General features: G+C 38.6%; 1 protein-coding gene across 1 annotated transcript in view; it reads right to left on the bottom strand.

The window, feature by feature from the left end:
* Window positions 1–2,373: 2,373 nt before the first annotated feature.
* Window positions 2,374–14,035, bottom strand: part of LRRN2 (leucine rich repeat neuronal 2) — a 159,216-nt gene continuing 147,554 nt past the window's right edge. Inside the window, exon 3 of the mRNA XM_014076267.2 lies at window positions 2,374–5,873. Within this exon, the coding sequence (XP_013931742.2) occupies window positions 3,471–5,621 (2,151 nt within the window). The 5' untranslated portion in view covers window positions 5,622–5,873 and the 3' untranslated portion in view covers window positions 2,374–3,470. The remainder of the gene's footprint in view (window positions 5,874–14,035) is intronic.

Raw genomic sequence — 14,035 nt, forward strand, 5'->3', positions numbered from 1 at the left:
TCTTCTAAAATGGAAGTATAGAAAGAGGCTGTTGGTGAATCCAGGAGGACTGGCCTTTGCGCTCTAACCTGTAGACCTTGGGAAACCATATTACCAAGAAAAGAGTTTTGGCTGTGCAACTTTGGTTTATGACTTGCAATGCCATCCTTTGCTGCCTGACTTACAATTGGACAGATTACTATCTCTTCCTGAGTAGCTTTTGTCTGTAACCTGGTGTTTCCTTAATTAGTGATACTCGCAAGTTAACAAACTCTGTTCTGTGACCTTAGTTAATTAGTATCCTCTGGCATACGTTGTGCTGCTGCCTGAAACTGACAAGTTCCCTGACTTGACCTTAATACATTAAGAGCTGATGCTTTTTGCCCCCTGAGCAGTTGGTGGCTTGACTCCATAGTGGAGCACAATCTGCAAATAACTTATGCTATTGCATTCCTTTCAATGAACATTTGCTGTTGAACTGCTTATTAACTTGTAAACCCTTCTTCTCCAATGAATGTAAATATAGACATCATTTCCCTTCTTCTTAATTACCTTCAACCCATGGTGAACATTCCAAAGAGTGGAGGATGGGGGGGGGGGGAGAGTTGCTTCACAAAATTGACTTCCTTGTGAGTCAAATTCTGGAGTCCATCCTTGCTATGTGGATTCATTGCAGAAGATTACAGAAGGCCCCCTGGTGCTTTGAACATATTCAGGAGCATTTTCTTAAACTTTTAAAAAAGTTTAATGCCATCCTGGCATCTCCCGTGGTGTTTTGTTCTTTGGTATTTATCCTAAAAATTATAAGTAAGTATCAATATACAAATTAGTGGAAACATATGCTGACTAGCAAAATCAGTGGGCAGTAATGATTTTGATAAAGCATCTGAGTTGATGGGAGCTCTGCAGCTTTTTGATACAGTCTGACCAAAATATACTTTTAATGGTATTTCAAAGGACCCTGAAAACCTGGCTTTTCTAGGCCTTGGGTGAGCATGAATGAAGGCCCTTTTCTTGTTCATTCCCATCTGCCCCGCCCCCATCTTTGCCACTGTTGTTTCTTTTTCTTTCTTTTTTTTTTGTGTTAAATTTTTCTATCAATTCATAAACTGCCCTATTATTGGATATCGGGTGGATATACCCATACATACATTTCTGTGTGTATGTAAAATTACATATAATTACACACCCATACCCACACATCCACAATGTGTGTGTGTAATTATATATTACATATTATAATAAAAATAATATATATTATCTATGAGTGCTGTACCCAAAAATCTTGGATGGCATTGAGAAAATATGCACATTGACAACATTTCCTTGTGTCAATTACAAAAGGTTTAGATTCGCACATGCAGTATACCAATACATTATGACATCCTAAGTTCTTGGGAAGAACTTGATATGAAGGCAAACACCAGCTAAAGAACTGGCAGCTGGGATTTCACATTTTTGTGCTGCTGGTGATGATATTGATAATGTTGGAGTTCCTGGATATCTGATGACAAATGGGTCACAGAACTCAGGCCTATTTGTTGGCTAAGCAACCAGGGCCAGAAAGCTGGAAGAAAACTTGTTTTCTCAAATACTTCTCATGTCAGATATACAAAGTCTGAAAACAAAATAATGATCTGTTATTGAAAATCAAATCCAGCAAGGAGGACATTTTTTTTCCAAAAAAAATATTGTATACCACCTGGAGTTACCTAAGTGTGAGTTGTGCGGTTATATAGATTTGTTTAATAAATAATAAATAAATACCTCTAACACCATTATACAACAACACTTGCCTATCCCAGGTCTTTGGGAAGGACTTGACAGGTACATAAAAATGTCAAACCCAGTCTAAACATCTGCTAATTGTGCAATCAATCAACCATAGTAATAACTCTGCTCCTTCTGCTGATGCTCTCGGCCCCTCTTTCTTACTGGAACAGTTGCAGAGCTTCCCTCTGTATAAGTTAGGAGTGGATGACTTTTCAGAACTGGATTCTACTTGAGTGTCAAATGATATATTGGGACCCATTCTCCGAAAGACAAATGGAGAAAGAACAAAAACTAAATTTGATTAAAATATAATTGAAATCAAAATGCTTCAATGTAACTAATGGGATTATTCTATGCGTATTTAAGAACGCCTTCATCCATCAGATCGAAAGTAACAATTTAGTAATAACATTCTGAAGGACTAAAAGAATAGAACACCACACTTTGCAGCGTGGAGGTAAACGCAAGAGATTTTTTTTTTTGCAAACAGAAGTTAGGCCACCCTATCCAAATCATTCCCCTCAGCAGAAGTCCCTTACAACTCTCCTTCCCTGCCGTCACCAATTACGGCTGGATTTGGGTTATCTAGGAAGAGCTTTGGAGAAAGCACACAACTTCAGAAATATTTTATTTTCAATTTTAATTGGCTTATCAGAGACAAAGAAATCATGACAGAGTTAGAAAAGGGAATATTCATCCTCCCTCTTTTTCTCAACCACTGAGCCTGTGTCTTCTCCAGGGATGTTTTCAACTATGCCGCGTGGAAATCAGTCACTTTAAAACAAAGAGATTTTCATTCTTTGAAATCAGTCTTACATCAACTATTATTCCCTCCCCTCCTTATCATTCTGCCCACCCTGTAGCTGAAGCAATGCTGACCTAGCATAAAGCCTCTTCCATATGGTAGATTGACATATAAAGGCCCCCTCCATCCCTCCCTTCCTCCCCATTTATATTTATATATCTATATATATTACAAAAAAAATCTTCATCCCCTCTTCCGTTTGTTTTCAAACTTATTCACAAAATGTTTACAAAATAATATTGAAATTAAGTTCTTGAATTGAAATCCAGTCCATGTTGGCTCACTGACATTGTTAATGGATTCAAAGTTTCACGCCCCCCCCACCCCACCCTTCAATTGTATTCATTTTTCCTGATTCTCAAGCCTGAGAAAGTCGCCTCTCTTCATATCACATTTGTTTCCTTGGAAAAGTACTGCAGGAGGCAAATTCTTCAGGTCACAAGAGACTTGTTGGATTTGGTCAAGATTCTCTGTGGTGATACATATCCACGCAGAGAGAAAGGTATCCCCAAAGGAAAAGGCCTTTTTTGTATTTCCAGGGGAGCAGACATGTGCTGAGCACAAAGTATATTGGTAACAGGCAGCCAGAGAAGTCATAGCTGCCCGGAAGAGGCAGAGATGTTTTGGAATTTCAAGCTGGATGCTTTCCAACTCAGGTTGTCTGCCTGTCTTTTCAGCAACTTTTCTTTCAATAAAAGTAGATTCTTTATCTTGGATTGAGAGATACTATGTTTGGCCAAGCAAACTCATGGTTTGGCTGGAAAAGGGACAACTTTTCCTATCTATCTTCCATATTCATGGTTTTCATACTTCAGTATTTTTCTCTTTTAATCTGTATTTGGTAATTTTTAAAGAAATTCACCAGATGTATTTATCCACCCTTCTTGCAGAGGAAAAAAAAAACCTGCAGCCTTCACGAGTCCAACGATGCTGCTTGTACCTCCATGGCCAGGAGTGTCTCCCCCTTTCTTCCTTGATCCCACTGTTTGATAAAAGTTGGATATACTACATGAACTGAAGATGAGGCTGCTTTCCATGGCATACAGATTCCCTGGCTCCTAGACTGAAATTTGAAAGAACTTAAACCATAGTTGCCTATGAGGCTTATAGACATCACCAATATGCAGAGGAACAATACCATCAGGGCACCCTGCCTGCTTTCCAAGTATTGGTAGTGAGCCTCTTTAGTCCTGGCATTGACACAGGCAACCTTGGTCTGCAACTTTGCAAATGCTATATGAAGACAGGCCCAATATTCTGTATCATGGTGCAATCTTGTGATGTTATACATGTGGGTACCTGTTGGAATACGGGCTACATTTGTTAAGTCCAAGTTGGGGTTGAAACTGGACCAAGTGAGATTAGATGAAATGGTATTGAGATGAGGTTTCCATGAAACCAGGATATTGTAAGTCTGGACTTCCTCAATGATCAGCTCTAGCGTGTCTTCACTAAAGGGAAAAGACCTATTGACTATTAGACTGATACTTCTGGTGTCAGCACCTATGAGATTTTGAGCCATACATGTATAGAGGCCTGCCTCTTGTACCGTGACCTTGCGAATCTCCATTGTCCCCTCAGAGTCCACTTTATACTTTCCATCTTCTGAGAATGGCAATAGCTTAAGACCTGATGGTGTAACCCAGTAGATCTCTGGTTCTGGTTCTGCTAAAGCCCTACAATGAAGAGAGATGTCTTCTCCATCTACCACATCTAAATGAGAAGGAAAGCTTTTGTCAGAGATGAGGGGTAAGCATCTGTCAGTCATTTCTCTGAAGGGGACATCACGTATATGTTTTCTTTTTAGGTCTGGAGGTTCAGCACATAATGTGGATTGAGGCTCAATGAAGCGTATATGGTTCTCAGTACTATTGACCCAGCGGATGACACAATCACAGTGGAGGGGATTGCTGTGGATGCTTATCTCCTGCAGACTGGGGAGGGACTCTAGTGTTTGCTTATGCAAAGCACTTAGAGCATTGTTGTTGAGCATGAGAGTTTCCATCTGAGGGAGATGGTGGAAAGCACTGGGATGGATATAGGATAGTTTAGGGTTGTTGGTCACGTCCAGTTTCGTTAGTTCAGGCAAGTTGATCAATGCAAATTTGTCAATAGAAACCAGCTCTTCCATATTGTTGAGTCCTAATTCCTTGAGGTGTAGCATGTTTGTGAAATCACTCTGCTTAATCCTTGGAAGTGGATTTTTGTTCAGATCCAAGAACTTAAGCCCAGGAACTTGCTGCAATGCTCGCTTGGGAACACTGATCAGATTGTTATCATAAAAAGACAGACTCTCCAGATTTTTTAAGCCTACAAGAGCATAATCTGAAATCTCTCTCAGGTTCATTCCAGCCAGAACCAAACTTCTCAAGTTTGATAAAGCCCTGAAGTTCATATCCAGAATGGCATCTACTTTGTTGCCACCAATCATTAAGATCTCCAGACTGGGTAGTACTTGGAACCAGCGACTGTCAATTGTCCTTAAGAAGTTGGAGTTGAGGTGGAGTCGAAGGAGATTTCCAAGTCCTAAGAAGGCTTGGGGAGAAATCCTGCGTATTTGATTGTGATTAAGATAAAGTTCCTGAAGATTAGCCAGGCTTGAGAAGCTGTTATCGGGAAGTTCAGCCAGCTGGTTTTCTTCCAAGTGAAGACTCAGCAATTGAGGCATATTCTTCAGGCCAAAGTCCAAAATGTCTGAGAAACTGTTCTGTGATAAATCTACCTCTGTCAGGTTTTTCAGATACTCCAGTTCACTCTGCTCGACCTTGACAATATTGTTGCTTTGCAAGAGAAGAATCTGTGTCCCCTCTGGCAATCTTTCAGGCACTGTGGAGATAAACAAATCATTGCAGTCAACTGTGGCGGCTTCCCTGTACACAGATCTGGGGGTATACCATGGTCTGATCTGGCAGACACACTGCAATGGACATTTGACCTTCCATGGCACAACAAGAATTGCAGTGGTGGTTGCCATACAGATGAGAAGCAAGTTCAATTGGAAGTGTCTCATTTTCAATGGGCAAGTGCAACTTCCATTCAAAGTAAATGCTTTCACAGGACACATCTGGAACCCAACATGAAGGCAAGTGGAAATAGACACTCCCTCGCCCCACTGACTTCTTCAGGAATCTCTGTGGTGACTGCAGGCAGTTCTACGCTAAAGGTAAGAAGCTTCTGCAACTGAAGAGTTCATAATGGAAAGAGCCGTAGTAGTTCTCCTCTCTAATCAGAAGTTTGACTTTTTTTCTTCCATAAATGATTCATTTCTTCTTTTGCTTGTAACGTTGGGTTTTTTTCCCCTTCCTTACAGCTTTAACTGAAAGAGATTGGGAAAAGACAACTTTATTAGAAAAATGGAAATATACATGTAACAACATATGAAAATCAAAACTTATTACCACATTCTGGGGGTAGCAGGAAGTTATAACATACATTTAGATTTAGGGTAGAGTTACTTGGACTCCTAAACCCAGGACCCATATGGAGTTTTTGGTACATATTTTTATGAAACCTGATTGAATTGGTTTGACCAAATTAGGAAGGTTAAATGCACTGTTGGACCAATAAAACCATACTTGGTCATCTTTTTAGAGGAGTTTATCTGCTCAACCAATAAGAATATTTTATTAGAAAAGCCATACTCTATATGTAACTTTTGCCATAAATTAAAAGTACCCCTTCTCTTTCTGAGACATATACATACATATCTTTTTCTAAATAGTAACTGCTAAAAATAGCTCTATCATAAATCATGAGTTAGGTATCATGCAGATAATCCTTAAGTATTGTACATATACTCCTAAATTTACAACCATTTATTTAGCCACCATTCAAAGTCACAATGACACTGAAAAAGTGACTTATGACCAGTCTTCATATTTAATGATTATTGCAGCATCTCCACATGTGATCAAAATGCAGGTGCTTGACAACATATTTATGAAAATTATAGCTTCCCAGGATCATGTGATTAACATTTGTGACCTTCCCCACTGGTTTCTGACAAGCAATCAATGGAGGAAGCCACAGAATAACAGTTGGAAGGGACTTTGAGGGTCTTCTAATCCAACTCTATACTATTTCAGACAAATGGTTGTCCAATGTCTTTTTAAAAACTTTCAGTGTTGGAGCACCAACAACTTCTGGAGGCAAGTCGTTCCACTGATTGTTCTTACTGTCAGAAAATTTCTCCTTAGTTATAGGTTGCTTCTATCCTTGATTATTTTCCATTCATTGCCTCTTATTTTGCTTTCTTTCTGGCAACCCTTTAGATATTGGAACACTGCTACCATGTCACCCCTAGTCCTTCTTTTCATTAAACTAGACAATTCCAGCAATGTTTTAGTCTTCAGTTCCCTAATGGTCTTTGTCCCTCTTCTCTGTCCTCTTTCTTTGTAGCGACCAAAACTGGGTGCAGTATTCCAAGTGTGATCTTACCAAGGCATTATAGTGTGATATTAACACTTCATGTGATCTTGATTCTATTCCTCTGCTAATGTAGCTTAGAACTGCGTTGGTTTTTTTGGCAGCTGCAGCACACTGCTGGCTCATAGATCCCTCTCACAGTTACTAATATTGAGCCAGGGACCACTTATACTATACCTGGGCATTTGTTTTTTCTTGCCTATATATAGAACTTTATTTTTTTCACCACTTCAGATTCATTTAATGACCACATGATTCACTTAAGAACTGCAGTGATTCATTTAACAACCATGGCAAAAATTCATAAAATCTGCCATGATTTGCTTAACAACCATCTTATTTAGCAACAGAAATTCTAGTCCAAATTCTGGCCCATAAGTTGAGGACCACCTGTATTTTATCAGCAGCTTAAGGAGAGAAGGATAAATAGTATGTCCTGTACTGAAAAATATGGAGTTGCTAGTTGAAATTCAACTGTCGTCTTCAGATACACTTCTGTAATTACTTTGGATCTCTTGTAGATACAGTTTCTGAGAAGGGACGGAAGAAGAAATGGCTGGAAAATTACTTTCTTCCTATTTGCTAACTGGCATTAGTAGTCTTCACAAGAGACACATTCCAAACACTCCAAGGTGTTTTTAGTTTCACTTGTGAATAAGCTCTAAGACTCATGCAGGGATCTGTACTGTCCATTATTTTTTAACACCTTTTCCTACTGGCAACTGTGTTTGAGGCAGAGAGTTGAACCTAGAAACAATTCAGTAGGATCTAGGCAGGCAATAGGAAAAGATGCAAGTGACAGATGGGCCACTGGGTCAGCTCTACCATTAGTCAGGTTGAGATAGCTGCATTAGATGTAGATGTTGAGTATGAATGTCAAGTGAGAAACAGCAGTGCTCTCACCTAGTCATTTCCACTTTGTGCTGTCTGAAGACAGCAATGAAAGTGGCCTTTCACTTTCTGTTAATCTAGTTAGAATTCTCAGAACGAATGGAGGGAGCTGTTGCATCATGAGTAATGAAATGTTAGTAGGTTCTTTACATAGAAATGGAAGCCGTGGAACCTCTAATTTATCTTTTGCAGCAAAATGTTTTTGTCTAATCCTGCTCTGCCAATCCCAAAAAGGACTACCATAAAGCATTCCTAGGAAAGATCAGCAAAGAATGCTGGAAGGATACCAAGAGTATATAATACCAGCAAGACAAACCAAGGCAGTAAGATCATCCCATCTGCCTAGCTGGAGCAAGCAGGCATCTATGTTGGACAGCAGCAAAAGAGGAATTTGCTGGAGGTGGGTGATCATTTTAGTAACAAGAAACACTAATAACAAAGAGAACCTGTTAGAATATTTATGACTGGGAGAGACATGGTAACAAGGTCAGCCAATGAATAGGCATAGCAACTAAGTCAGCCAATGGGAGCTTAAACAGATCTGAGTCTGTGCTGAGAATTCAAACTGAAACAAGACTGATCTCTGTCTGCTCTGAACTCTGAAATGAAGCCAACTATTCTCTCCTGCTTGTGTGTTCTGCTTGTAACTTCTACCACATTGAAAGAATCTACTATTGGTATTGTACGTTTATTCATCTGTTATTATGTATATAAAGAAGTTAATGAATCCAGCTGAATCAGTTATCTGTGTGTGCTTTCTGGATTTGATTTTTTCTGCAACAAACTCTGACAGAACCTTTCATATTGTGTAAGAGAAAGCAATGCTAAACTACGTTTGCATTTTACCCCCCAAAAATCACATGGATAGAAAATATAAAATGATCATGATATAATGCCAGATGATGGGACCTTTGGGTCAAATGGCACTCAATGTACTACTGAGAAAAGGAGGTAAGGAGCTTTTGGAGTTCTAAATGAGGTTTATGATGCTGGTAGGCTAAAGCTAAAGGCTAAAGCTTCCAGCTGCTGAGGTTGCCATGCAGAAAACGAAAATCCAAAGCTGCAAAGTTAGAATTACAGGGATCAGAGAACTTAAGAGGCGTGAATACAGAGAAGCTCAACACAGTGAAAAGTGAAGTGAATCAGCCACACATTGATGTCATAGGCAATCCTATGATACCCTCATTTGCTAACAAAGCCTTCCCACCACTAAACAATATCTTTATAATATGTACATCATTTAACAGACTACCCAGAAGTCAAATTGACTATATTATAAGTGCAAGGAGGTGGAACAGCTCAGTTATAACAGCAAAGATGTTGCCAGCGGCTGCTTGTGGAGCAGATCACAAAATCATTGCTCTGAACTCCTGAACTTTATTGATAGAAAACCAGAAAAAGTGTGGAATAAACTTAAAGAAATTGTTAAGGATGATTGTGAAAAATAACTCCCTGAGATCTAGACATAGAAAAAGCAAACTTTTGTATCAGAACAAATAGTGGAAATTGTCAAGAGAATAAAAGTGGAAGTCAAGAAATATAAAGATCTTAGGAAGGAAATTATCAAAGAATTTTACAGAGCTGTTAGAGGAGACAAGAAACAATGTTACAATGAGATCTATAAACACATTGAATATGGAATATGACTTTGGAAAACAAGGAAAGTCTTCCAAAAGATCGCCAAATTCAGAAGGCTCCACCCTCAAATTGATATGATAAAAGTTGCCAATAAAGTAATTAAATTAAAGATCAAGCAAAATTGGAAACACTATTCTGATATTCTATCCAGTACAGATGTCAAATTCCAACATACTTTAGAAGATATTCCCTATTTATAGGAAACTTTGGTATTAGAAAATGAGGTTAGATTATTGGAAAGATAAGGAACTGAAGGAATACTTTAGAAAAACAGCAAGAACAATAGATGAAAAACTAATAGACCCAAAATATGTTAACAAAATAACAGGATCCTGACTAACTTGGAAGATGTTAGTCTGCATATCAATACCAAAGAAAGCAATCTTGACAAGTATGCAAATTATTGCACAATATTCTTCATTTTATATACTAGCAAATAAAATCACCCAAGACAGATAAGAGTCCTACATGGAAAGGGTGACATCAAATGTTCAAGCTGGCTTTAGAAAAAGCTGAAGAATAAGAGACATTTTTATTACTTTATTACTTTATTGAATTTATTTATACCTTGCCTTTGTTATTTTTACAAATAACTCAAGGTGGTAAACATATCCATCACACCTTCCTCCTTCTCTTTTCTTGACAACAACAATTCTGTGAGGTGGGTTGGCCTCAATTCTGTGAGGTGGCAGACAGAGAGTGATTTTAAAATGAGAGGAAGAAATATAAAAAACCTGCAGTATGCTGATCATGAGCTTAAATGGACTCCAGAGGATGGTAGCGGACAGGAAGGCCTGGAGGAATGTTGTCCGTGGGGTTGTGATGGGTCCAGAGGTGAGTTTCTGCCAGTTCACCCTGGAGCGGCCAAACCGGTAGTGGTGGTTGCAGAAGGCTCCACCCACCCACCCGGATGTTTCTGCGCAAGCGTGCATGCGTGGAAGAGCAAACCAGTAATAAAATAAATTGAAACCCACCACTACATGGGTTGGACACGACTTCGCAACTAACAACAGCAATGCTGATTATATTACTCTGACAGCTAAAAGTGTAAATAATCTGCAAGTTCTAGTAATGAAAATCAAGGAGCATAGTGTAAATATGGGCTACAATTAAACAACAAGAAGTTCAAATTAATGACTGCAGGTATAGCAAGCAGCCTTAGAATTGACAATAAAGATATTAAAGCCCTAGGTAACTTCTGTTTTGGATCCATAATCAACAATAAAGGAACCATCAGTCAGGAAATACACCACAGACTACCACTTGTAACATAGTAAAGAAGCCCTTAGAAATGGTACTCAGGTAAGATGACATGTCCACAGATCAGAATTGTCTAAGCAATTATTTTCCCTGTGATATTCTATGGAAGCAAACACTGGTTTTCAAAGAAGCATAATATTTGAACTTTGGTATTGAAGAAAACTGAGAATACATTAAAAAAATAAAGCAATCCAGAACCACACAATCAAACTACCACATCTTTAACACATGATCCAAATACCTAGCTCTCTGGAGAGGTCTAAAATGCTGGGAAAGGTGAAGACAAGAGTTAAAGGGGACAACACTTGTAGGGTGCCAGTTACAGCAGTGATGAGTGCTCAGTTGGAAGACCTGAAGGGTAAGGTTCGGAACAGATAATCTTGAGGAAAGTCTAGGGAGTCAATAAGAGTTAACACCATCTTGATGACAAATAATCATCAACCAAATGATGCTTCTCTTACAAGCAAATATATTAAAAAGATCTCTATACATAGAAACTCATGGACAAGCCTGGAAAGTCCTCTTGGATACCTAGTATACTATGGAAAAAATATTCAGCACATAAACTGAAACAATTTCAATAAAAATAGTAATTTATGTTGTGATTTAATCTGTGTTGGATCACTTTTATATATCAAGGGAATGAAGAAATCTTTTTATTTATGTTTTTCCTTTGAAAGAGGAAAATATATTGTTTTCTAGTGTCTTGATAGATTTAAGGCAGAGGAAAAAAAAACTTCATCCAGAGTGGGAAAGAAAATTGAAGGTCCATCACAATGGATGTGAAAATCAATACAGCAAACCCTTCCTTAATACAATTACTCTGGGAGATATAATAAAAAGCAAAGGCTGGCCAAAAGCCAAGGCATAAATGCATAGGATCAATTTTGGTGCACAGACCACAGCAAGATACTGGCATCTAATCTTTACTTAGACATCCTTTACAAAATGAGTGCTTTTTAAAAAAAAAAAGCATTAAAAGGCATTCAAAATGTTACCTTGGAAAACCATGCCCCTTATTCATTTAATTTTCTCAAATTGCATAGCAGGTGACAAATCACAGATCAACAGCAGCAGCTGGAAAATCTAGGAAGGAAGACTTGACATTGTTACTATGCCCTGGTTCTCCTTTGCTCCTGAAAACCTTCTAAGGAGGAGACATGAGGCAGTCAGCAAATAATTTAGCATGCTCCTTTTTGCCAAACTATTTTTAAGCCAGGTTCACAGGAAAGGAGTCCTGGAGATATAGTTGGGTTTGTAAAGTGAGGGAAAGAAGAAGGGGGGAGGGGAAGGAAACAATTAAAGGAAAATGCTTGATAATGCTCAATATATGTAATTGAGTCTGAAAAAAAATATGACCATCTTCACAGTATATCATGAAGATGGAAGTGATTTACATTGGCTAGTGCTTTTGGACTAATTGAACTACAGCAGCGTTGGTGAACCTTTTCAACACTGTGTGCTGAAACGAGAACGTATGTGCGGGGAACGGCAGAAATCAAAAGAGCAGCTCCTTGGCATGCATGTGCACACTGGGAAGCTGAGCTTTTGGTTTTCCAGTAGGTGCATGCACACTCGTCATCTGGTCTTCCAGTTTCTGACACACATGAGCACTTGAGAAGACCAGCTGGCCAGCGTGCATGTGTGCTCCAGAAACCAGAAGCATGCAAGCCAGGGAGCTGGTCTTCTGGTTTCTGGCACTCCTGCATGCACAAAGACTGGCTGGCTGGTGCGTATGTGCACGCCGGAACCCGGAAGAGCAACGGGCGATGGCTGGCATGCCCAGAGAGATGGCCACTTCTGGCACACATGCCATAGGTTTGCTATCAGGGCATTATAGTGTTAAAAAGATAACATTTTGTTAAAAAGCTTTAAGCTGATTTGGGGGATTTAAAAAGCAGATCTGGGTTTGTGGTTATCCTGTCAAGTTTTTTTAAATTTCCCCATTTCTCTGCCCCCTGCATTATTCTCGCTGCATCACCATGATATTTCTTTCCTCCTTATCACTTCCTTTTCAGATGTGTTCACAGTAGGGGGTTGATATCACATAAAAAAAGACTGCTAATGTATCACAGGCATTTTTAAAAGGCCCCTTCTCATCAAGACTTGATTGTTTCATTTACCTACCGGTATGATGCTTCAGGAAAAATTAGTATTATGGCAAGGGAAATCTAGGAAACAAGTAAGCAGATTGCTGGTAATGTAGTGCTTTGAACGAAATACTTTTGATGAGATAGAGAACATGTACGGGATGTTGGGTTGCATTACCTAAGAGGACATGTAGTTGAATATGCTTCAAGGCACTAATTTTAAATTGACATGTAGCCAAACAAATATACAAATTTATTATTAATCTCCAATAGAGCAACTACTCCAAACATTTCCTTTAATAGTAACAATTGTGAAAACGAAACTTGCCTTAAAATGTCATATCAAAAATATTGATACATGCAAAAGACCCCAGCCACTATGGGATCAAAACGTAGTCTAAGTGTATGGCAATGGATTCAGTTCAAGGAGTTTGGAAAATGTGGATAAAATACAATAATTCTTCCAATTTAATCTAAAGTTAGTTTACTTGGGAATATTTTTTTTGTCATTTTGAATGGTTTTTAAACACATGCTTTTAGACCTTTGATAAATAGAGATCATGAAGTAAGGACCTTAAAAAGACAATTGTTTTCCTTTAGAAAAGTTAATTGAATAATTCTGGCTCAAGCTAAGTAAAGCAGAAGTTTTCCTAATGCCTCATAAATAGGACTTAATGGAGTTTCCTTGAGATGACTGCATCTCTTTATTTAATCATCCAGCTACAATGAGGCTTGGACAGTTGTATAGAAACCCAAATACATCCACCAAGATGCTGTAAAAATTCAATATACCTTCTTTGCAACACACACACACACACACACACACACACACACACACACACACACACACACACACTATGTGGAAGAAAGCAGATATACTGATGGAAAGGCTGACTGGGTCTGTTTTTGCAATATTTCTTGATCTATTAAATACATACATTTTCATTCAAAGAGAGGCACTTCATTTGCACTCCCATTTATTGTGGGGAAAAAACTCTACCAAAAAGCTTGGTTCATCCTATAATTTAACTAGAAGTGCAGTTCATTTCATCATAGTGGAGAAGGCTGTAATAAATTGCAAATCTATGTCTGTTCACTTGGCTGTTCTGGTGATATGGGCAAGCTGAATGGTTCTACTTTCCTAGTTTCTTGAGGCAATTTATCATTATGTTGG

Source organism: Thamnophis sirtalis, unplaced genomic scaffold, assembly GCF_051295495.1.
Source record: "Thamnophis sirtalis isolate CommonGarterSnake01/CBP01778 unplaced genomic scaffold, rThaSir2_p1.2 scaffold_7, whole genome shotgun sequence".
Taxonomy (NCBI): Eukaryota; Metazoa; Chordata; class Lepidosauria; order Squamata; family Natricidae; genus Thamnophis; species Thamnophis sirtalis.